Source organism: Mytilus trossulus, chromosome 8, assembly GCF_036588685.1.
Source record: "Mytilus trossulus isolate FHL-02 chromosome 8, PNRI_Mtr1.1.1.hap1, whole genome shotgun sequence".
Taxonomy (NCBI): Eukaryota; Metazoa; Mollusca; class Bivalvia; order Mytilida; family Mytilidae; genus Mytilus; species Mytilus trossulus.
In genome coordinates, this window is record NC_086380.1 from 13,630,336 (window position 1) to 13,655,582 (window position 25,247).

At 35.9% G+C, this 25,247-nt stretch overlaps 2 protein-coding genes across 2 annotated transcripts; one reads left to right on the plus strand and one right to left on the minus strand.

The window, feature by feature from the left end:
* Window positions 1-255: 255 nt before the first annotated feature.
* Window positions 256-12,063, minus strand: LOC134728321 (perlucin-like protein). The gene is made up of 5 exons (XM_063592893.1): window positions 11,955-12,063; window positions 7,930-8,056; window positions 2,738-2,823; window positions 1,551-1,643; window positions 256-578 (listed from the first exon to the last, which is right to left on the minus strand). Exons 2-5 carry the CDS (start codon window positions 8,027-8,029, stop codon window positions 342-344), a joined length of 516 nt encoding a protein of 171 aa, XP_063448963.1. The 5' UTR covers window positions 8,030-8,056; window positions 11,955-12,063; the 3' UTR covers window positions 256-341.
* LOC134728320 (lithostathine-1-like) lies at window positions 12,023-23,689 on the plus strand. Its single transcript, XM_063592891.1, has 7 exons — window positions 12,023-12,147; window positions 16,481-16,609; window positions 19,367-19,492; window positions 20,290-20,343; window positions 21,263-21,348; window positions 21,940-22,029; window positions 23,271-23,689. Exons 2-7 carry the CDS (start codon window positions 16,519-16,521, stop codon window positions 23,478-23,480), a joined length of 657 nt encoding a protein of 218 aa, XP_063448961.1. The 5' UTR covers window positions 12,023-12,147; window positions 16,481-16,518; the 3' UTR covers window positions 23,481-23,689.
* The last annotated feature ends 1,558 nt before the right edge of the window (window positions 23,690-25,247 follow it).

Consider the following 25,247-nt stretch of genomic DNA (forward strand, 5'->3'; position numbering starts at 1 on the left):
TGTCCTCATTGTCTAATATTCTAGTTTTAATAGACATGTTTCCTTAATGATATCGAACAATAAATACTAAACGAAATGTATGGTAATTTTGGGGCCCTTTAGATTGTTGTTCGGTGTGAGTCAAGGCTCCATTTTGAAGTCCGTACTTTGATCTATAATAGACTTTTACTAACTGTGAATTTGATGTCGAGCTTTCTCATGGGCACCCATGCCACATCTTATATCTATTGTCTTTGTAAATAAAAAATAAAGCCATCTGTTTTATACTGATTATTAAGATTATAATAGTATAAACAAATCACATATTATAATAGTTTATAATTATTTGTGAGTTTGACTGTTTATTGATCCACCTTCTTCTCGCAGACGACATTGAATTTTTCATGACACTTTTCGTCGCTCCACTTTCCATTCCATCTGTTGACGGCTAAACAAACGTATCCTTTGTCGTTCGGTTCTCCTGGTGCCCAGTTTGTGTAACCCACTTCTGTATAATCTCCCCATATCCAGTAATAAGTGTTATCTTTTACTTTATCAGCGGCAGTAAATCCACTAGTCCAGAAGAAGCGGTTATCCACCTGAAATTTATATTAGTGAAGTTTTAGAGCTACAAAGTAAGGAGAACCGGTAGGTTAGAATTGCATCTATAAGTTGGTTGATATTTTTTTAACCAAAGAAGAAAAATCGCTTCACATTTACTTTAGCTTTACATTTTTTGTAATACACAGTTGGTAATCTCAGGCGCGGATCCAGAAAGGGGGGGGGGGGGGGGGGGGGTCCGGGGTTGAAAACCCCCTTTGTTTTTGGACGATCAATGTATTTGAATGGGGACATATAATTGGAATCCCCCCCCCCCCCCCCCCCCCCTTGTCCTGGGTTAGGAACCCCCCTTTTTGAAATGGCTGTATCCGCCCCGGAATCTACACACGCAGACATAGCACTTGTTTTCCAATCCAAGTATTGTATTTAGGTACGTATTTATTTATCTCTTTCTGAATAAAATATTGTGTACACTATGCAGAACAATCGGTTAACAATCGGTTCTGCAATGAAAACTATGAGAGGATTTTCCGGTTATGCTTGAGTGGATTCATTGTCACCGCTTCGCGAGGCATGTACATTTCTAAAATCGCAATTTTCTAATTAAATTGATCAAATATTGCAAATCGAGGAATGCTATGATATGGTGAATGCTTTCATAAAGAGACTCGTGCATCAGTTACTATTGTGCATTGGGTTAAACTCCTGCAAAAATCAATCGCTCAATGAGAAATAGCCGAAAAAAGTGACATTAAACTTTTGAGATGTTTGAATAAATTAACAAACATAAGAAAAACTAAACAAGGATAAAAATCATCACAAATTTCAGTCAAACACCAGGACCTTCACTCTAAATGAATGGACTTATCTGACTTTCGGTCGCTTTAACCGTCAGGATTGCCAGTTTAAGAGCATAGTGCATTCTTTATATTCGACTGGGTAGTTGTGGACTTGAATGTCAATTTTAGCCAATGAAAATAAAGTTGAATTATAATTTAAAGCCTACTTACTTTTGGAAGTGCGTTAAGTTTTTCAGCAATCCAGTAGTTTTCGATCGGTGATTCAATTGATACTAAAGCTCCTCCTTGTTCCTGGCACTCCACCTAGAAAACATTGCAACCTTTGTTAAATTAGGAATAAAGTGGCAAATGATTATAGTAATATCTGAACAATCTTAGAAAACACCTACAAAACATGGAAACCTTCTTTATTGGAAATAAAGTGGCAGATAATCAAAGTAATATCTAAACAATCTCAGAAAACACATAGAAAACATGGATACCCTTGTTATTAGAAATAAAGTGGCAAATGATTATAGTAATATCTGAACAATCTTAGAAAACACCTACAAAACATTGAAACCTTCGTTATTGGAAATAAAGTGGCAAGTAATCATAGTAATATCTGAACAATCTTAGAAAACACCTACAAAACATTGAAACATTCGTTATTGGAAATAAAGTGGCAAGTAATCATAGTAATATCTGAAAAATCTCAGAAAACACCTAGAAAACATGACAACCCTTGTAACTTGTTATTGGAAATAAAGTGGCAAATGATTATAGTAATATCTAAACAATTTCAGAAAACACCTAGAGAACATGGATACCCTTGTTATAAGAAATAAAGTGGCAACTGATTATAGTTATATCTGAAAAATCTCAGTATGAGGCACACGTACATTTATTTAAGTCTCAACGCAAAAGCAGTTGCCGAGTAAGATTTCAACTATTAACGGAAAGAGATTTCTTTAGACCAAGTTTAGATAAGAAAATGAGTCTGTCTATCCAACGATTATTTTTTGTTTCTTTTCTTCAAAAATACAACACCTGAACATAGTTAGGGAGCTACCATTTGATTTTAGGAAAGGGGGGCTAGGATGAAATTTGAAAATAAATAGGCACGACAGGAGTTTTGAGTAAAAAAAAAGGCAGGATGAGACACTTGCATAATAAAAAGTCAGGATAAACTAAAAAAAAGAGAAACAGGACCGAACAGAGTGAGAAAAAAAAATGCAGGACAAAATTTTTCATCCTTGCCCCCCCCCATAAAAATCAAATGGTAGCTCCCTTAATCTGTTTACAGTTTATCTTTATTCCGATCGATATTTGGGAAAGTTCAAGAATTGTATTGGGTAAACAACTACATTAATTTGGAACATGATCGTGTAACACGGAAAAGCTACAAGTGCACATACCATGGCATCGTCGATATTCATCACCTCAGCAGAAATGTAGTAACAGCTTTGACGAAAACGTTTCCACTCATTATCTACTCCACAGCCTAAAAATAATATAATTATTGTTAATGGCATTATGATTTAAACATGCTGACCCCGGCTACAATAGTAAGGAAGGAGTGTATATGTTCCGGACCATATGAGTATTTGGACCATACGCGTATGGTCATTACCATATGGATATATACTCATATTGTCCGACCATGCGCGTATGGTCGGGGTAATTAACATTTTGTTACAGCTTACTTTTAATACTTCTAAACTCTTCATATGGTATGACCGTTCATTAAAAAGACGCTATCATATAGGAAATTCTATTATAATATTATGATAAAAAGATTAGCCCCATAAAAAGATAAGAAGCTTCACAAAGTTTATTTTACTTACTGGTCAAAACTATAATAAACACATTTTATACCGATGGTCATTGTGTACTATTGTTTTTCTGTTTGTCTTTTTCATTTTTAGCCATGGCGTTGTCAGTTTGTTTTAGATTTATGAGTTTGACTGTCCCTTTGGTATCTTTCGTCCCTCTTTTATACCGATGAACATTGCCGATTTGTTCTTACGGATGAATGGCGAAATGTCGACTTAAATGATTAAATTCCAAAAATTTCTTTATGAACTGTTACATAAGTAACATAATTTTAATATAGTATTGCAGTCACTTTGTGATATTCGAGATGTAGTAAGAGCATCTAAAAACACTGTAGAGATCAGAATGGCCAAAGACATCGGTATCACTGTACGCAATTGCAAAAAGGCTAGCTTTTCACTCGCAAACAAAAGGTGCAACTGATCATGGGGTGGACGATGAGGGGAGATCAATCTTGCTTCTTACTTATTACTATGACCATGGGGTGCACAATTAGGGGAACTAGATATTGCTTCTTACTTATTACCATGACCATGGGTGCACAATGAGGGGAACTAGATCTTGCTTCTTACTTATTATGACCATGGTGTGCACGATGTGGGGAACTAGATCTTGCTTCTTACTTACAATGATCATGGGGTGCATGATGTGGAGAGATATATCTTGCTTCTTACTTACCATGATCATGGGGTGGACGATGTGGAGAGATATATCTTGCTTCTTACTTACCATGCTCATGGGGTGGACGATGTGGGGAGATAGATCTTGCTTCTTACTTACCATGATCATGGGGGGACGATGTGGGGAGATATATCTTGCTTCTTACTTACCATAACCATGGTGTTCACGATGAGGGGATCTAGATCTTGATTCTTACTTACAATGATCATGGGGTCACGGTGGACGATGTGGGGAACTAGATCTTGCTTCTTACTTATCATGACCATGGTGTGCACGATGTGGGGAACTAGATCTTGCTTCTTACTGACCATGGTCGTGGGGTGGACGATGTGGGGAACTAGATCTTGCTTCTTACTTTCAATGATCATGGGGTGGACGAAGTATTTCTTGCTTCTTACTGACCATGATCGTGGGGTGAACAATGTGGGGAACTAATTCTTGCTTCTTACTTACCATGATCGTGGGGTGGACGATGTGTGAAACTAGATCTTGCTTCTTTCTTACAATGATCGTGGGGTGGACGATGTGGGGAACTAGATCTTGCTTCTTTCTTACCATGATCGTGGGTTGGACGATCGTGGGGTGGACGATGTGGGGAGATATATCTTGATTCTTACTTACAATGATCGTGGGGTGGACGATGTGTGGAACCAGATCTTGCTTCTTACTTTCCATGATCGTGGGGTGGACGATGTGGGGAACTAGATCTTGCTTCTTACTTACCATTATCGTGGGGTGGACACTGTGTGGAACTAGATCTTGCTTCTTACTGACCATGGTCGTGGGGTGGACGATGTGGGGAGATAATTCTTGCTTCTTACTTACCATGATCGTGGGGTGGACGATGTAGGGAGATATATCTTGCTTCTTACTTACCATGATCGTGGGGTTGACGATGTGGGGAGATAGATCGTTCTTCTTACTTACCCTAACCATGGGGTGCACGTTGTGGGGAACTAGATATTGCTTCTTACTTACAATGAACATGGGTTTGACGATGTGGGGAGTTAGATCTTGCTTCTTACTAACAATGATCATTGGGTGGACGATGTAAGGAGATAGATTTAGCTTCTTACTTACCATGATCGTGGAGTGGACTATGTGGGGAGATAGATCTTGCTTCTTACTTACCATGATCGTGGGGTGCACGATGTGGGGAACTATATCTTGCTTCTTACTTACCATGATCGTGGGGTGCACGATGTGGGGAACTAGATCTTGCTTCTTACTTACCATGATCGTGGGGTGGACGATGTGTGAAACTAGATCTTGCTTCTTTCTCATCATGATCGTGGGGTGGACGATGTGGGGAACTAGATCTTGCTTCTTACTTACCATTATCGTGGGGTGGACACTGTGTGGAACTAGATCTTGCTTCTTACTGACCATGGTCGTGGGGTGGACGATGTGGGGAGATAATTCTTGCTTCTTACTTACCATGATCGTGGGGTGGACGATGTAGGGAGATATATCTTGCTTCTTACTTACCATGATCGTGGGGTTGACGATGTGGGGAGATAGATCGTTCTTCTTACTTACCCTAACCATGGGGTGCACGTTGTGGGGAACTAGATATTGCTTCTTACTTACAATGAACATGGGTTTGACGATGTGGGGAGTTAGATCTTGCTTCTTACTAACAATGATCATTGGGTGGACGATGTAAGGAGATAGATTTTGCTTCTTACTTACCATGATCGTGGAGTGGACTATGTGGGGAGATAGATCTTGCTTCTTACTTACCATGATCGTGGGGTGCACGATGTGGGGAACTATATCTTGCTTCTTACTTACCATGATCGTGGGGTGCACGATGTGGGGAACTAGATCTTGCTTCTTACTTACCATGATCGTGGGGTGGACGATGTGTGAAACTAGATCTTGCTTCTTTCTCATCATGATCGTGGGGTGGACGATGTGGGGAACTAGATCTTGCTTCTTTCTTACCATGATCGTGGGGTGGACGATGTGGGGAGATATATCTTGATTCTTACTTACAATGATCGTGGGGTGGACGATGTGTGGAACTAGATCTTGCTTCTTACTTACCATGATCGTGGGGTGGACGATGTGAGGAACTAAATCTTGCTTCTTACTTACCATGATCGTGGAGTGGCCGATGTGTGGAACTAGATCTTGCTTCTTACTGACCATGGTCGTTGGGTGGACGATGTGGGGAGATAATTCTTGCTTCTTACTTACCATGATCGTGGGATGGACGATGTAGGGAGATAGATCTTGCTTCTTACTTTCCATGATCGTGGGGTGGACGATGTGAGGAACTAAATCTTGCTTCTTACTTACCATGATCGTGGAGTGGACGATGTGTGGAACTAGATCTTGCTTCTTACTGACCATGGTCGTGGGGTGGACGATGTGGGGAGATAATTCTTGCTTCTTACTTACCATGATCGTGGGGTGGACGATGTAGGGAGATAGATCTTGCTTCTTACTTACCATGATCGTGGGGTTGACGATGTGGGGGTATAGATCTTTCTTCTTACTTACCATAACCAAGGGGTGCACGTTATGCGGAACTAGATCTTGCTTCTTACTTACAATGAACATGGGTTTGACGATGTGGGGAGTTAGATCTTGCTTCTTACTAACAATGATCATTGGTTGGACGATGTAAGGAGATATTTTTTGCTTCCTACTTACCATGATCGTGGGGTGGACTATGTGGGGAGATAGATCTTGCTTCTTACTTACCATGATCGTGGGGTGCACGATGTGGGGAACTATATCTTGCTTCTTACTTACCATGATCGTGGGGTTGACGATGTGGGGAGATAGATCTTTCTTCTTACTTACCATAACCATGGGGTGCACGTTGTGGGGAACTAGATCTTGCTTCTTACTTACAATGAACATGGGTTTGACGATGTGGGGAGTTAGATCTTGCTTTTTACTAACAATGATCATTGGGTGGACGATGTAAGGAGATAGATTTTGCTTCTTACTTACATTGATCGTGGGGTGGACGATGTGGGGAACTAGATCTTGCTTCTTACTCACCATGATCGTGGGGTGGACGATGTGGAGAACTAGATCTTGCTTCTTTCTTACCATAATCGTGGGGTTGACGATGTGGGGAGATATATCTTGATTCTTACTTACATTGATCGTGGGGTGGACGATGTGTGGAACTAGATCTTGCTCCTTACTTTCCATGATCGTGGGGTGGACGATGTGGGGAACTAGATCTTGCTTCTTACTTACCATGATCGTGGGGTGGACGATGTGTGGAACTAGATCTTGCTTCTTACTGACCATGGTCGTGGGGTGGACGATGTGGGGAGATAATTCTTGCTTCTTACTTACCATGATCGTTAGGTGGACGATGTAGGGAGATAGATCTTGCTTCTTACTTACCATGATCGCACGTGGGGTTGACGATGTGGGGAGATATATCTTGCTTCTTTCTTACCATAACCATGGGGTGCACGTTATGGGGAAATAGATCTTGCTTCTTACTTACAATGAACATGGGTTTGACGATATGGGGAGTTAGATCTTGCTTCTTACTAACAATGATCATTGGGTGGACGATGTAAGGAGATAGAATTTGCTTCTTACTGACCATGATCGTGGGGTTGACTATGTGGGGAGATAGATCTTGCTTCTTACTTACCATGATCGTGGGGTGCACGATGTGGGGAACTATATTTTGCTTCTTAATTACCATGATCGTGGGGTGCACGATGTGGGGAACTATATCTTGCTTCTTACTTACCATGATCGTGGGGTGGACTATGTGGGGAGATAGATCTTGCTTCCTACTTACCATGATCGTGGGGTGCACGATGTGGGGAACTATATCTTGCTTCTTACTTACCATGGCCCTGGGGTGGACGATGTGGGGCGATAGATCTTGCTTCTTACTTACCATGATCATGGGGTGGACGATGTGGGGAGATAGATCTTGCTTCTTACTTACCATGATCATGGGGTGGACGATGTGGGGAGATAGATCTTGCTTCTTACTTACCATGATCGTGGGGTGGACGATGTGGGGAGATATATCTTGCTTCTTACTTACCATGATCATGGGGTGCACGATGTGGGGAATTAGATCTTGCTTCTTACTTACCATGATCGTGGGGTGGACGATGTGGGGAACTAGATCTTGCTTCAGCCTTGTGATATGTGACTGTTACCAGGACAATAAACACCAATAGCCGAATCATCATCGTCTGCTTGTCCTTTTTTTTAGATGGCTAAATAAAAATGTTTGGTAAAATAAGTTAGTAAAACAGATAGAACTAGCTTACGAGGTATTTTTCTACTTGAAAGCATTAAATTGAAATGTCACTTTGTGGCTTGCATTTCACCACAAGCATTTTGGCAATCATACTATTGGCGGATCCAAAAGGGGGGTTACAGGGGTTGGAACCCCCCTTTTTTGGACGATCAATGCATTTGAATAGAAGCATATAGTTGGAGCCCCCCCCCCCCCTTACTCTTGGTTGGGACCCCCCCCCCCCCCTTTTTTTTAAATGGGTGGATCCGACACTGCATACCACGACTTCATGTTTTTATATTTAGTGTTTAATAGACCATAATAAGACATAAAACATAAAGCTTTTTTTTCAGTATAAAAAAAGATGTGGTATGATTGCCCAGGTGACAACTCTCCACAAGAGACCAAATGACACAGAAACTAACAACTATGTCCTCAACAATGAACCATAGTCAGCTACAATGCATAAAAGGCCCCGAAATGACAAATGTAAAACAATTCAAACGAGAAATCTAAGGGCCTAATTTATGTACACAAAAAAAAATCGAAAAACAAATAAGTAACACTTCAACAAAAAACAAGTTCCACCATTGAATTTCAGGCTCCTGACAGTAAAGGTACATACATACAGAAAGTCGGGTTTGCAATACTAGTACTGAAGAGCTTTTTAAACTGTGATGTCGTGCTGTGTGTGTGTGCAGTAGAATGTGTCCGTCAACCTTGCCTGTAGTTTATGCCCTAGTATTTTAGTTAGGGTTTTGAGAGAGCTGTCTACATATTCCATTATATTAATGTTTTATTTCTTTGTCTTTTTTTGAGAGATGTCGCATTGGCAATCATACCGCATCTTCTTTTTTATATTTACTGCAAGGTTTGCTTATACCTAAGATGAAGCAAACAACTAAAAATAAGTAAACTTCTTCTAAATTTGGACAAATTACAGAACTTTCAGAAGAAAAATGGACTTCTCTTGAACTGATTTAAAATGTGCGTATTGTTATGCGTTTACTTTTCTACTTTGGATAGAGGTATAGGGGGAGGGTTGAGATCTCATAAACAAGTTTAATCCCGCCACATGTTTGCGCCTGTCCCAAGTCAGGAGCCTCTGCCTTTGATAGTCTTGTATTACTTTTAATTTTAGTTTCTTGTATATAATTTGGAGTTTAAAATGGCATTCATTATCAATGAATTAGTATATATAAACAGTTAGGAAAAAATACTAAAATTTGCCCTTATGAATTTTACCATTCCCTTTTCATTGCTTTCTTGCAATATGAAGCTTACTGTTTGTGTCATATATGGGCATATGTATGTAATCAGAATCTTCCATAGATCTTATTTCCAGTATATAAAATGGTAAAACATAATTTCTTTTTGGTGTATCCATGGCAACAATCTGCATTTATTTGTTATAAAATATTGCAAAAAGGGGGGGAAAGATGTCACATATTTCCCCCAAATTTGACTAAAAGTAGAATTTCAATTGCTTGAAGTAATACCTTTTCTGAAACTGTGTACATATATCATTCAGCAAATCCAATGAAAATCATATGTCTTTCATCTCATTTTTTTGTAAAATTGCGTCAAAAACTTCGTGTAGAAAAAGAGTGTTTGTAAACAGTACATTAATTTCTGGACCGATGGCTGGCCTAGCTATGAAAATACGGACTTTCAAACAGAAAACAGCCCATAAAACATGTAAAAAATAATCTTGATGCTCTTATAAACCACCTTTGAAGGCTAAATTAGCACTCATCTGTCTAAAAATGAATTTTATTTCACAATAACTTTCCTATTTGAAAAATCCACAGGGGCCATAATGCGAAACTAAACTCCTAACTGTGTATTGCTACCTAAGGGCCAGCTGAAGGACACCTCCGAGTGCGTCAATTTCTCGCTGCATTGAAGACCTATTGGTGACCTTCTGCTGTTGTCTGTTCGATGGTCGGGTTGTTGTCTTTTTGACACATTCCCCATTTCCATTCTCAATTTTATGTACATAAGACTGAGTTTTATAATAAAAACTAGTCATTTAGTGTAAGTTATAAAAAACATTGCATATATTATTTTTTTAATTTGAAGTTTCATATGACTTTAGTGACCTTACAAACAACGTCTTATAAAAAAAATCGCTCCAATTCATATCAATACAATTTGTTAGAGAAGTTAATCATATGCGCAAAATGGGCTTCCTTGAATCACGAATTGATTTCTTATATTTAGCTATGAAGGAAAACTTTATTTTATAAGCTTAACTATGTCTATAATTTATTCCAATATTCAAATAACGGTAATCGCCATTCTGTAAAAAATAATTCTTATGGTCTTTTCATGAATAGTCTCGAGGGTGAATCCGCTACAGGTGAGAGGTTAATTCGAGTGAATAAGAAAAATCGGACAGGTTTAATAAATAGATTAAAAATTCAAATTTTAAAATATTTGGATTAGAGTGGTGAAGACTCGAGTGAGGTAAGTGAAAACACTTAGGAAACACCAAATTAAATATATAAAATACTTTTTTTCACTTTTCGATACATAAAGGCTGACCAAAATTAATAAATTTTAATCCTCGTTCCTGAATGTGAATTACATACCATAATTTTTTTTAAAGTGACTTACTCTTAGTGAGCTTATTCAAAAGAAATTAGATATATATCACGGCGATCTAGCTGTTATTCAGACCTGGAACGGTAAACACTAGGCCTAGCTAGGGGCACAGTAAGAAATTTAGACAGATAGTAGAAGAATAATATAGCCTTCATAGTGGATTTATATGAACATTTAGATTGTTTTTGTTTTTCGAAAAAGATTTGACGCTCGATCTTAAAAGTTTCAATTCAATTTTATGGAAAAACGAACAGAAATGCATATGATTTTTTGGACCTCTTTATAGATATAAGTCTATGGGTTCAGGAAAGGTATTAATTACTCTTAGACTAATTGATTGAAATTTTCCTTTAGACCAAATTTTTGAGACATTTGTGACATGTTCAATGGGGTGTTTAAAAATTATGAGTGTCAATTTTAAGTTTGTTTCCTAACTGTGTATTGCTACATTTGTACCTACAGACATGTGTTCGAGTGTATATCAAAGTCAGAAAATCGCATGTCATACGGACTTTATTAAGAAAATATGCGCCATTTTCATCATATTGGGAAATTTAAAATAATCCATGAATTTGAAGGCAACTTCAATTTACAGACCCATTTTCAAGAGTCAAACCCTGCTTTGAAATAAGAACCCTTTTTGTCAGTGATGATACATAAATAGACCCTCAAATCTGCACATATAGTCATTTTAGGCATGAATATGTTTAAATAAGTGTATTTCAGTTTGTATTCATGTACAATTACTACGTATATATACTGAGACTGCACTGTATGGGGGGAAAAGTTGTCTTTTTGGGAATATTTTTTTTTTCAAATTGGGATTCTTCTCCAGTGGGAAAGCCTTTATTCTCCACTTATTTAAGGCAAACAATTAAGGACTTTAAGTTGGGTCATTTTGTTAGCTGTGAGTGTTGTACGCCCACTGACGCTTCACCGTAATTACAGCTAGAGAAAAATGAATAAAAAACAAAGTTATCTGTAGACGCTTTTCTTCATCAATATTATCACAATATATAACATGACCAGTAAATTTCATGTTTTTTGTACATTAATAGTCATTATGACTTTATGTCATTAAATTTTGAAATATAAACAGAGTTCTGAAAGCCGTCACTGAAAACAGGGTTCCTACCAGACCTAATAGGGCAGTTCTTCTCTTCCTCTCTGTCACATTGTGCCTTCATTTTTTGTATAATATAAGATACCTAGCTACTCCTCTGGACACATTTGTATTTGGGAAGTTTAGTTTTGTTATTTGAACTTACCAGCAATCAGAAAGTTTTCTGAATCAAAGAACTTCTTCAAGTCTTAAAATACGCCACATTGATTAAAACGTCTTCCTGATTTGTTTAGCATGTGATTTTTACGTCATTTTATGACGTCATTTCATACTGACGTCACAGCACTTGACGACAGACGCCATACACGACTCTCATCAGTAGGAGGTTTGAAAAACAGGTATGTTAAAATGATGTAAAATAAGATGTACTTATATGTAGGAAGATACAAAATATACTTGCATGTTGTGTTATATCTTCCAAATGATTTATACGTCATTTCAGGAACTAAATGATATGCTTGGAATGGCCGGTAAATTCGTTTATCTAACTTTTATGTTTAAATAACAAAATGAACGGACTTACTGGACAACAAACTTACCCAGACATCATGGAGTCTGCCGATAGTATTTATCAATTTTTATTTTTATAGAACCCTTTTTTTTTACTTCAAATACATTACTTTTTGACTTTATATACTTGTACTTTGAACCAGTTGAAGTTCGGTGTTGAAATGAGACATTTTGTCATTGAAATATAAATAATAAAGTCGACTTCTTTCTTCTTTTCGACTATTAGTAGAGTTGTACATTTGGTTAAACACAAATACAAATTGTTACAATTTTAATTTTATAAGAATGCATAGCAAATTTTACAAGAATGAAGAAATGTTTTTCTTTGTGTTCAGGCTCACTTCAGCTCATTATCTTCTTGCTGCCGGAGGGACATATACATAATACAGTTGTATGTTCATTAATTTATGCAAGCTTCTCATCATTGTTTTACTTCTTTTAAAATAAAGACCGAAAATAAAAAGTGTAAAATGTTTCTATAATGTAACGGTCTTTACGACATGACGTCATATATCGAATGACGTCCTTTTTTTCGCATGTCGCGTCACAAACGTCGAGCGGTCGTATACATCTTATCGCTATTTGTCCGCCATTACTGGATATCTCGCAGGTTCCCGTTAAAATTTTGACGTCATAAAACAAAATATCTGACGCCATAATGGAAAAGTGATTGTTGTATGCGTCAAAAGTCCAAGCGGCCGAGTCAGACGGGATTTACAATATAATTTATGACAAAAAAACCCTGATAAAACTTTAAACATAAACATAACATTTGTGTGTAAACAGCAGAAAAACGTCAAATTTCTTTTTCGCTCAGACAAACCCTAAAACAGTTTGGCACAGACTGTTTATCATAATACATTTACACAGACAAATATTTCTTGAAATGTTTGTTAAATTATGTATTCTAACCAATGCATTTGTGTTTAATCCATTAGATGATGAAATTGAAAACACCTCACCAGGGTTTTGGTCAAATAAACAATAAACATCTGCATCTTTTGTTATCTATTTTATAAACATCGCTCATACATATGGTTGAATTTTTATCATGTACAGTAAGTGTCGTTTGTTTACGTAATATATACGTGTTTCTCGTTTTGTTTATATAGATTAGACCGTTGGTTTTCCCGTTTGAATGGTTTTACACTAGTAATTTTGGGGCCCTTTATAGGTTGTTGTTCGGTGTGAGCCAAGGCTCCGTGTTGAAGGCCGTACTTTAACCTATAATGGTTTACTTTTTAAATTGTTATTTCACTAAATATTTGGATGGAGAGTTGTCTCATTGGCACTCACACCACATCTTCCTATATCTACTTAAAAGTCTAAAGTTTGTTTGTTTATTTGGTTTTAGTTTTGTCTTCAAGTGTTGAACACAATCCTACAATACATTTTTCTAATTTAATTTGATTGAATACTGCGCACAGAAAATAATATATGTGTTTATCGAGTGATAAAATGAAAATGATCCACTGAAAAAATGTAACCAAATAAACAAGTGACAATTCTGCTTCTATTAGTACTAAGTTGCTTAAAATCAAACCAACCATGACCCTAAAATATATTTTTGAAAAAAATGTGTTTTTAAATGAAATAATAGCCAAAAAAATGCAGAAGACGAATACTTTTGGTCAGGTACTTTCTGTAGATAAGATTAACTTGGTGATAATTTTTGGAGAGGGAACTCGCTTTTGTCCCACGACTGTAGTCTAACTCTTGTATGTCTTCTTTTTAATCATAGTTCATTTTATTTATTACGAATTGCATATAGCGTGAAGCCCATTTTTAATGAACTAGTACACAAAAGTCATTTGTATTCATCTTTTAAGGGCCAACCGAAGGTCACTACGCCTCCGGGTGCGAACGTTCGCGTTAGGTTAAAGACTTGTCAGTTGGTCTGTATTCTGCTCTTTGGTCGGGTTGTTGTTTCTCGTTTTCCATTCTCAATGTTATACAAACAAATAAATTGAAAAATATGCAGTCATCGTGATAAATTTTCTAATCAACAGGCCTGCCCTCAATCTTTTTTTAAGATAATTTCCAGTTCATATTTATTGAACTGGCGTAGTTAAGATATATAAAATATGTTGCAGAAAATTGTGGAATCACGCACCCGTTTATAAGCTTGGTCCTATATTAGAAACTGAGGCCACAATAAATAATAGGTTTGTTTGCCCAAACGCTACCTACCCAGAAAAAAGCTGCCTACTTAAATTCTTTTATTGTCCTGATTTGAAGAAGTTATTTTATAATCAAATAGGCATGAAGACTAATAAACTGAAATCCGCTTCACCCAAACAGCGGAGAACCAGCTTAGAAGACTTATAAACATCTGATACTTCAATTTCTTTTTTTGAAAAAAAAAAGAAAAGAAGAAAATGCCTACCTACCTACCCACTGTCTCAATCTTTGGGTAGGGTTTGGGCAAACCAAAATATTTTTAAGTGTGGCCTGAACAATAGCTAGCCTACAGAATAAAAGTATTTTGTTGTTGATACGGACTTTATTAGCAAGAATAGGGCTCTTCACGGTTAGTTCGGCCATGTTGGATAGGGGGCAGATTTTTTAGAAAGAAATGGAAATAGTATGAAAGTATGGGAAATTCTATGTGTGTTTCCAAGCAAGTTCACTGCTCTGTTTCTATGATGTTTCCCCGTATTTTTGCCCCCCTATCCAATATGTCCGAACTATTAACCGTGAAGAACCCTATTATTCAGTATCAATTTACAAAATACCATTCTGTTTTTATCGGCAATTTGATCTAACTTTTTTATTGTTTATAATGGCCATAGGAAGTAAAATCAAATAGTTTTAAATGGTTTGGTTGCATCATCAGTCATGAATATAGTCGTGTGATAAACGATAATAATGGACGCGGATCTGAACAAGCGACGTTGCTACTCTGATACATCAGGGGCGGATCCAGGATTTCCAGTTAGGTGGGGCGCAATTTTTGTTTTCGCCGAGCGGAGCGAGGCGAAAAAATTTTGAAGTTTGTTTTAGGTAAAATCATTGAAATATTCTTCTCAAGGAGTGAAATGTAGATATCTCGAACTAATGTGTGATAAAATTAGCGAAGAATAAAGTTTCAAGCTGAAACCACCTTAATCCACACCTGACAACAATCTACAGATAGACGTGCGGACAGAAGGACGCAAAGTGAGACGAGACGGATCACAATTGCTCACCTGACCAATATATTTTTTAAACGAAAAGTTCTACTTTTACCAGCGATTTTTAATTGTCCTTTCATACTATCTGGTTTGGTTTTTTTTTTAATTTTCGGAGGTCGTGCCAGACTTTACTGTGTTCGCCTCAAACAACTAAAATCAGAATGAGATACATTTACGCAGTTACATTTATTTTCTTGGGATCTCAAGCATACAGTAATACGGTACAATATTCGGCTAAATATTTAGGTTGCAAGTGAGAAATAAATACAGACACAGAGATACTAATTTTAAATAAACTAACCTGTCGCTTGAAACAGTATTTCTATCTTTCATTACGGATACTATAAAAGAATCTCACCTGCCGACTGTTTTCTTGACCGTGTCATGATGAAATTGTGAAAGTAAGTAAGGAATGTTTTGGAACTTCGATTATCAAACAAATTGATTATAAAAACCGCAAATACAATGTAACATTTGTTTTTACTGTAACTGCTAAAAACCTATTATATTTGTCATCAAACGCAGCTCCGCGTTTGACACCTTCCTTTGAAATTATTTTAGAACTTTTATAAAGCGTAGGTCACTTGATTAGTAATCACATTGATTCGGTTAAACTGACTGTTTTATATACTTTGAATGTTAAAAAAGATTGATTCAATGTTCTCTTTTGATACTTAAATATGTTGAAGTCAACCCATACTTTCCAAATTTATGGGGGGGCGCACGCCCGCCACGCCCCCGCCTAAATCCGCCCTGTACATGATGTCATTGTCCATATATTAAAGTCATATTATAAGTTATATATGTTCACTGTGAAACACTGCGAGCGAGATCACATATCCTCCTTTTCCATAAAAGTTTACACACTTTTATGTACCTTTGTATTCTAAGCACAATTATTATTTTGTAGATAATAACAGTGTATACTTTTACAGTCCTAAAAATATCAGCATTGGGTTATTTTTAAATTTTGTTCTCTATTTTGCAGACAATATTATCAAGACAGGAAGCAGACAGTAATTCATCATGACACGTGTTGCTATGGTAACACTTCTCGTCGTCTTTTGTGCAGCACTTATTGTGGAAGCTAAATCTTTACATAAAAATAAGAGGAACAGTAAGCATTATATTTAAAACTTCTCTTTCTAGTAAAAAATCTATTGTACCACTTTTTTTTGTTTTTTTGAATTTTATCAATAGAATCCTGCTTTTGCTCTCTTTGCATGAAAAACGCTGATTTTGAAGCACTTCATTTCTGCATTGTAATGAATTCCAGTGGTTAAAATGGCTTTGAGAAATCAACTAAACATTTGGTCCAGTAAACGATTTTTCTAAACTGGACCAGACTCTTATTTTACATGTCACCCCAAGGGTGACTTGGGAATAGAAATATGGTCACTTGGTATGCTTCCGACCGGCAGTAAAACGCTTGCCGAAGTGGTGCGTCCGTTTGGCTGTGCGGGATGTATTAAGTTCTCAGCCACGTCCGGTCAGATTTGGGACGTTAAATCTGATGCCTCGTGTTAAGAGAGTCCCTAGCTCTTTGTACGTTTATAAGAACCCTTGCAACAACTCTTTGAGGGGTTCATACATTTAGGTGGCCTGTTTTCAGGCAAACTGATTTCTGTCGCTATCCAATATACGCTCATTTTCCAGTATCAGTCCAAATTTCCCCGACCATCGAGATGGCCTCTATTATTTAAACACCTACCTATAGTATTTATTGTGAACTTGTTCTCGTCCTGAATATGCATGAAATATTTGCCACTGGACGTTAAGCAACCAACAATCAATTAATCATTTATTTTACATGTCATTTTCACATATGATTTTATAGATAAAATTTAAAAATGAACATGTCATTTGGTCCAGTAATGCATATCACGTAATAAACTGGACCAAATCAATTTTTACGACCTTTGGAATGACTGGAAACCTCTTTTTTTTTTGTCCATTATCAGTCTTCACGCTGAACCACAGGCCCAGCATCCCAGACTTGTAAATTAATACTGCTTTTTGGCCGGTAAAAATCATCTTTACAGGCCAACAGAATCTAACTAAATTTGTCCCACAATTGAGCTCTGGGTCTGTAGATTTAAAAGTTCATTGTGAAGACTGCATTATTCTTAATCTTCAAAAATAATGGCTATTATCATGTAATTAATGGACATTTTTCTTTTCGGAGGTAGCAGTAAATCCATTATTCTTTTTATAATTTATTTTGTTTACTTTTTTATCTCTATTCTTCACTATTGTTTGGCAATTATTCTATATTTTGTATTACACCCAATCTTATGAACTACTTTTCATGCTTCTACAAGTGTTGATAGTATGTAAATATTAAAAGGAACTGAATAAACAAGCCAATGAGTCTTGACGGGTTAGTAGGGAAGCCGGTTAGTGTCAGGGTAGAGTTTTATTTTTAAGTCGTTGTAACGACTTAGCTTAGTTGTTATAACGACTTAGTATATTCATCTTGTTATTATAACAACTTAGCTAACTTGTTTAAACGACTTAGCTAAGTTTTCTTATAACGACTTAGCTAAGTTTTCTTATAACAACTTAGCATATTTATCTTGTTATAACAACTTAGCTAACTTGTTTAAACGACTTTGCTAAGTTGTTATAACGACTTAGCATATTTATCTTGTTATAACAACTTAGCTAACTTGTTTTAACGACTTAGCTAACTTGTTTAAACAACTTAGCTAAGTTGTATTAACGACTTACCATATTTATCTTGTTTTAACGACTTAGCTTACTTGTTTAAACAACTTAGCTAAGTTGTTATAACAAGATAAATATGCTAAGTCGTTATAACAACTTAGCTAAGTCGTTTAAACAAGTCAGCTAAGTCCTTATAACCGTAAACGACTTAAAAATGAAACTTTACCCTGACACTAACCGGCTTCCGTAGATTAGTGTTTCTAGATATAAGCCTGCCATTTAAAATTTGTTATATGTGAAGTTTTATTGTTTATTTGGTTTTAATTTTCGTTTTCATCATCTGATGAGAACACAAATGCAAATTTTTATGATTTTAATTTGGTTAGAATAATAGCAAACTTTTCAAAAAATATATTTCTTTGTGTTCATCTCGTCAGAAAATTAAAATGAGCATGATTAATATCAAAACCAAATAAAAAAAAAAAACCTCTAGACATTTCTACATCTTTTGGTATCTATATTATGAAAATCGCTCATACAGTTACTTCGTAATAATTATTGGAAAAATATCGATATTAGTTGAAATGATAGGACTTTTTTTTGACTGGGAAATCACTTTTGTATATGGTGTTTGAAAATAAAGAATGTATATAATTTATAATAAAAAAACCATGAAAAGTATAAACTAAAATGCGATTTAATGATATCATTAACAAGTATCACCAAACCATATTAGTACTAGTCTACAGACCATAAAAATCAATAATACTCTACTTAAATGCACACAGAAAAGAGAAAGGACGACAAAAGGCCGAGGCAGATCGATTAATCAAATGGAAAATGCACATCTATCGTTTTTTTAAGGATATCCGATACAATTTCAAGGGAGTTAACTCTTGGCGAGACGTTAAGCGTTTGAATTCCCGCCAAACGTCACTTTTTTCGGGACGTAATGCATGCAATTTTCCGTAATTAGAAACGTAATGTGGAGTTTTCGATGCTCCTATTTCTGTTTCTCCTGCATCTAACTTCTACACCATTAATATTAGTGCATTTCATTCTAATAGGATAACAGTCTAACACACTATTGAAATTTGTTTGTGTTTTATTGTTTGCGTAATGAAAGAAAATAAAAATGTCAGGTTGTGCAATGAAAATACAATAGGACTAACAATCATTTCTGAAGTACTTTTTTTCATTCTTGTAGGTGAGAGTTTCAGACTAAAACGCGGATTACCATACGGCTGGGAGAAAAAATTTGATGCTAAAATAAATGGATTCATCTATATAAACCACGTCACTGGAGAAACGAGATCTTCACCTCCAACTCATGGTATGTTACTATAACTGTTAAATACTTTCAATGTTTCAGAAATAGCTTACATTTTGTTAACATAGGACATAACGATATTGACCGATGAGTGTATAAATGTTTAAAAGTAATCACACAAGAAATCTACCAGAAACTAAGGTTCCCACTCGATCCATGTTCCTGTACGTCATATAAAAAGGTAAATTCAGACATTCGTCACAAGCGTTACAAATGCACGAAATAAATAATCTAACTGTGTTATTTGCTTATCAAAGAAGTCAACCATGGTCATAGTTAAGGATGTTTGCTGCTCTGCTTTTTAAGAAAATTCCTGTACCAAGTCAGTGATATATGACAGTTGTTTCCGTTCGTTTGATGTGTTTGCGCTTTTGATTTTGCCATTTGATTTGATTAGACACACTCCTTTTTGAATTTTTTTTCGGGAGTTGATTATTTTTGTGATTTTACTTTTTAAACGATATCAACCATGTATTGAAAAGTCATGACATTCTAACTTTTCTAACTGATGGATGTAAAGTTTTGTTACTCATTCCCGTGGAACTTCTTATCATATCATAAGCATTGTCAATGACTACAAATGTATATGGTTGGCAACATGAAATTTTATTGAATTTATACTAGTAAGTGTTGTATAATGATCTTAATTACAAATATTGGTGTCAAACAAATTTTTAACAATGACCATAACGATGTATTCTAAGCTTTTGAGAAGTACATTCAAACATGTATATATTTTTATTTTCTATGTTAAATGATCGTTTTGTTTTTGTTTTCAATATATATTATGTAATTGATAGGGTCAAGCGGAACTGGACCAGCTCCAGTACAAGTATCAGCAAGGGAACAAGGATGTGAGTATATTTATCACTATTTGTCTTCTTTGAAAGTAAACATTTCTTTTGCAAACACCACCGTGTATCATCAGTACACCAGGCCTTAAAGGCATAAAACTTTGCTCAGTGCTCGGAGCACAAAACATGAACGAAACATGAAATCCAGCAGTTTGATTGGTTGATTCTCGAGTCTGAGTACAAAAATCATGCTCGAAAGATTTATGACCGTGAGGCCTGATATAGGTACTAACCAAGCGGGCATGATCGATTTTGACCACTAGTTGTGTTGGGGTTTACTCCATACATTATTGTATCTTGCTTACCGTGATTGTGTTTCGTTATGTAATTCGAAATATATGCAAATTTAATTATTAAGCTGAACTCCGTAGAAATCCCGATATTTTATTAAACTATCTTTTTAACTGTATCTTCAGTTCTTTTTTATGAATCAAAATTAATATATAAAATTTTATTTTCGTACTCCTGTCGTTGCATTAAACATTAGGACTTCGAACATTTGATGTACTACCCAGTTTGAATGAATGCTGTCAATAATGATTAATACATAAAAATTACAGTGAGTTGACATAGATTTCTTTGTTAAGTTCCCTCCACGTGCAGACTCGATAATAACTGCTTCATAACGTAATATATAATAAGCTTAGGGAAGACGGCAATTATAGATTTCTGGTGCTTCCTAACAAATGTTCACCTATTTTGAAAGAATGCAATCAGTATTATTTTAGAAAATATAAGAGATAAATCATAAAGGTATTATTTTTTCGATTTTCATATATAATTAAAGGGCCCAAGTTATATGTTAAAGTAAACCAAAATATATGATACAGTCCATTTACTGTCCCTTCAACTTAATTTCATAGAAGGGGGCAAATCTGCCAGTTTCCAATGTATAATGTTCTACTTTTTTTTATTTCAGCATGCAAACCAGGCTGGAGATATGCGTTTAATTTCTGTTACTACATATCTGCGTTTGCTGATATACAATCCCACAGTGGGGCACAGGTAAGACTAATTGTGATTTTTATATGCTAAAAGTTAATCAGATCTATATGGTGGCCGGATGCGTCCATTTTGCGTTTTCGTGTTTTCTTCCTTCACTTTGCAAACGCGAAATCGAGAAATTGAGAAATCGGGAAATCGAGAAATTATAGGGAAATCGGAAAATCGAGAAAGCAAAAACGCGAAATGAATTTCTCGATTCCGCATTCTTGCTTTCTCGATTTCGCGTAAAAGTGAGAGGAGAAAAGGCGAAATGGCTGCATCCGGCCACCTTAGATCTATGCATTAAAATTCTTACCAAAAATAACATCAGATTCAGAAGATGTATTGAATCTCTCTCAAAAAAAGTCATTTACCCGTTTGACTGTCGGCGTCACTCTGTACCTACTATGATTTAAGAACAGATTTTTAACAGTTGTTACCGATGACAAAATGGAGTTCAAGTTCCATATTGAAAATTGTCACTTTTACCGTTCAGTAGTTATGGTCCTTGTGATATTAGAAAAATGACTAAAATAAATGTAGAAAAAATCTGGTTATTAAACTGTCATTCTGACAGCCTCTAGTTATATTGTTATCATCTTTCCATTGCAGGCAGCATGCAAACAACAAGGCGGAGAGTTGTTTTGGTCACAGTTTGTTTTCGAAAGTTTTTTCCTAAAGAAAACTCTTCAAACAGTAAAGGTACGTTTATCAACCATCTGTTTCAGATTAAAAGAGATAAAACATGTGAACTTTTAGGATGATTTTGATAAAATTTTTAGGCAAGCAACACCAATAAAACCCTGGTGTTCCTTAAACTATCGTCGTTGGAGTTGGAGCTGTGACTTCACAGATGAACATGTTCTCGATATCTTAATGAATTCATAGAAAGTATGAAAAAAAGTTAATTGTGGAACTGATTTTTTTTCACGATTATAGCCCAAAAATAAGTAAAAATAGATGAAAAATGGGAAAATCATCAAAATTGGGCATTTTCAAAGGGCCGTAGCAAAAAAAGAAGTGCACCACCATATGATTGTCTTATACATGTAAACCCAAAAATCAGGTTTAATTCTAGAAATTGTTGGCTTCTCAGAGGTGTATATCCTTGATATAAAGAAGCGTCATTAAAAAATGTTAGAATGTTGTTCTACTGCAGTGCCAAAATCCTAATGATTTTTTTTTATGCCCCATCTACGATAGTAGAGGGGCATTGTGTTTTCTGGTCTGTGCATCTGTTCGTCCGTCTGTCTGTCCCGCTTCAGGTTTAAGTTTTTAGTCAAGGTAGTTTTTGATGAAGCTGAAGTCCAATCAATTTGAAACTTAGTACACTTGTTGCTATGAAATTTTTTCTAATTTTAAGACCAGATTTAACTTTTGACCCCAATTTCAAGGTCCTGAACATAGAAAATAAAAGTGCAAGTTTCAGTTTAAAGTTTGTGGTCAAGGTAGTTTTTGATGAAGCTGAAGTCCAATCAACTTGAAACTTAGTACACATGTTGCTTATGACATGATCTTTCCAATTGTAATGCCAAATTATATTATTTACCCAATTTCACGGTCCATTGAACATGGAAATGATAGTGCGAGTGGGGCATCCCTGTACTTTGGACACATTATTGTTTCGTTCTGATTTTCATTAACATCATAAATCCAATCCGATTTTGTTTTTATACGTCCCTTCACGTGACGTTATGATTTGGTTTAAAACCTTCATGTGGTGACCTTTGGATCCATATGGAAGAGAGGTTAATTACTATACCTTGCCTTCAGCTTGGGTCCCCTGTATCGAACCCCGCCTGGTTCATAAATCAATTTCGGATCACAAAAAAATAGCAAAATAGATCCATCTATAAATTAACAATCGGGTGTATCACTATATAATCTCCACGCTAATTTACATCCAGCTTCCTATATTAATACATACTTTTCTTAAATTACAGACATCAACCCATTTTTTCTGGACAAATGGAGAAAAACACAACGGCAAATGGGATTGGGGTACTGGTCATCCAGCTTTTACTAATCCTAAATGGACATCAGGACAACCTGACGGTTCAGGAACATGCTTAGCAGTCTACACACACACTGGATTCTTTGACGATCAACCATGTGAAACGCAATACAACTATGTCTGCAAGACAAAAGCTTAATAATCCATAGCGCAAAAAAAAAAATAGAATACAAAATACTTTTGAATGGAAACAGTAGACATTAATATATTATTTTATATTCTTACAACAGATATATATTTATCACATGACAAGTGCATGCTGAAATAATATTGAAATTTATGAAAACCCTGTATCGAAATGACTACATTTCACTTGTCTATATAAAATAAAGAACTAAAGACAACTAGGGTATGCTTCGTATTTTTAACAAATAAAACAAATCAATATGAAATACAATAAAAAAAAAATGTCTGTGTCTTATATTTTACCATATTCGTAGATGTCAATAATACCTATACCTGCAGGGGACTGTATGTTAGCATTCACAATTGGGTGCAGGCTATGAAGCTGTTCTATAAATACCCCACGTCTATTAGACAACAGCTTAACAACACATGAACCTTTATCACAGATTTATATTTAAAAAAGTAAACCATTATAGTTTAGAATATGAGGTTCTCTACATTAATATCGTTAACCATCAGCTGCGAGTGAGCAACACTGCAAGAACGTGAATCTCTTTTTTTGTGTGTGTGTGGGGGGGGGGGGGGGGGGGGGGGTTACAGAAAACGAACAAAGCATACTTTACATTGGATTCGAGTGGTTGATTTGGGAATGTACAACGGGCGGCAGCCAAATGTTCATGTTCAGTAATGTCGATTTTGACTGTTGCCGTTCAGGAGTTACGGTTCTTAATATTGAAAAGATGGTGTTTCTAGTTGTGTCTGTGCATTTAGGTTACTTATGTCGCCGATAACTTTTCATTTATGATAACGTCAATGCTAATTTCTTCTCACATCGAAATTACGTAGCGATTAGCTGGTGATATAGACAAAGGAAAGGTATTAAGTTGTTCTTTGCCCTACTTTTATTAGACGGCAACTAACAACACAACATACTATTGTGTGTGTAAGCTGTTCTATAAATTGCAATCATCAATGAGACAGCAACGAAACGAAACAACCTGAAACTTTTGTCACCTTCAGGTTACCATTTTTCATTTTGTGGACGAATCTTTTCTATAAATACCTAACCGGTGTTCTCTAATTGCACTACGTCAATGAGACAGCAACCACACTATACATCCTTACTTTTATCACTTACATGTAGGCTAAGCTGTTCTATAATATACAGTTGTTAATTTCTGTGTCATTTGGTCTGTTTTGGAGAGTTGTTTCATTGGTAATCATACATCTTTTTTTTATTTCCACGCATCAAAAAGATAGTAACTAATATCAATACAAACTGCACTTTTATTACTTTCATTTTGCCAGAGTGTAGTTGATGATGATCTATAAGATTATTACCTCATGACAATTGAACTAAGCGTACTTTTGTCCCTTTAAAGTTAGCATGTGTCATTGAATGCAGGCGAAGATGTTCTGTAATACACGTCAAATAAGGCGGCAACCTATATTACATAACTATCACATGCATGGCCAATTATTAAAAAATGTAAGCCAAAACCGATATTTTGAGTTCAGTAAACCATCAATAACATCACGGCAAAAGAAAAAAAAAAACGGGCTCGTCTAGATATTCGACATGATATAGTCGGTATGAAAAACGAAACTACCTATTATTCTATATTTCTTAATTTGTTCTGTGAGTTTGCCGATGTTTCTCCTCGAAGCCTAATGTTTTATTTGCTTTTGTCGTATTGTTGATGTGATTATCCCATTAGCCATTGTCAGATCAAAACGTCGAATATGCAAGCAGTACATGAAATCCATATCAGGAAAACCA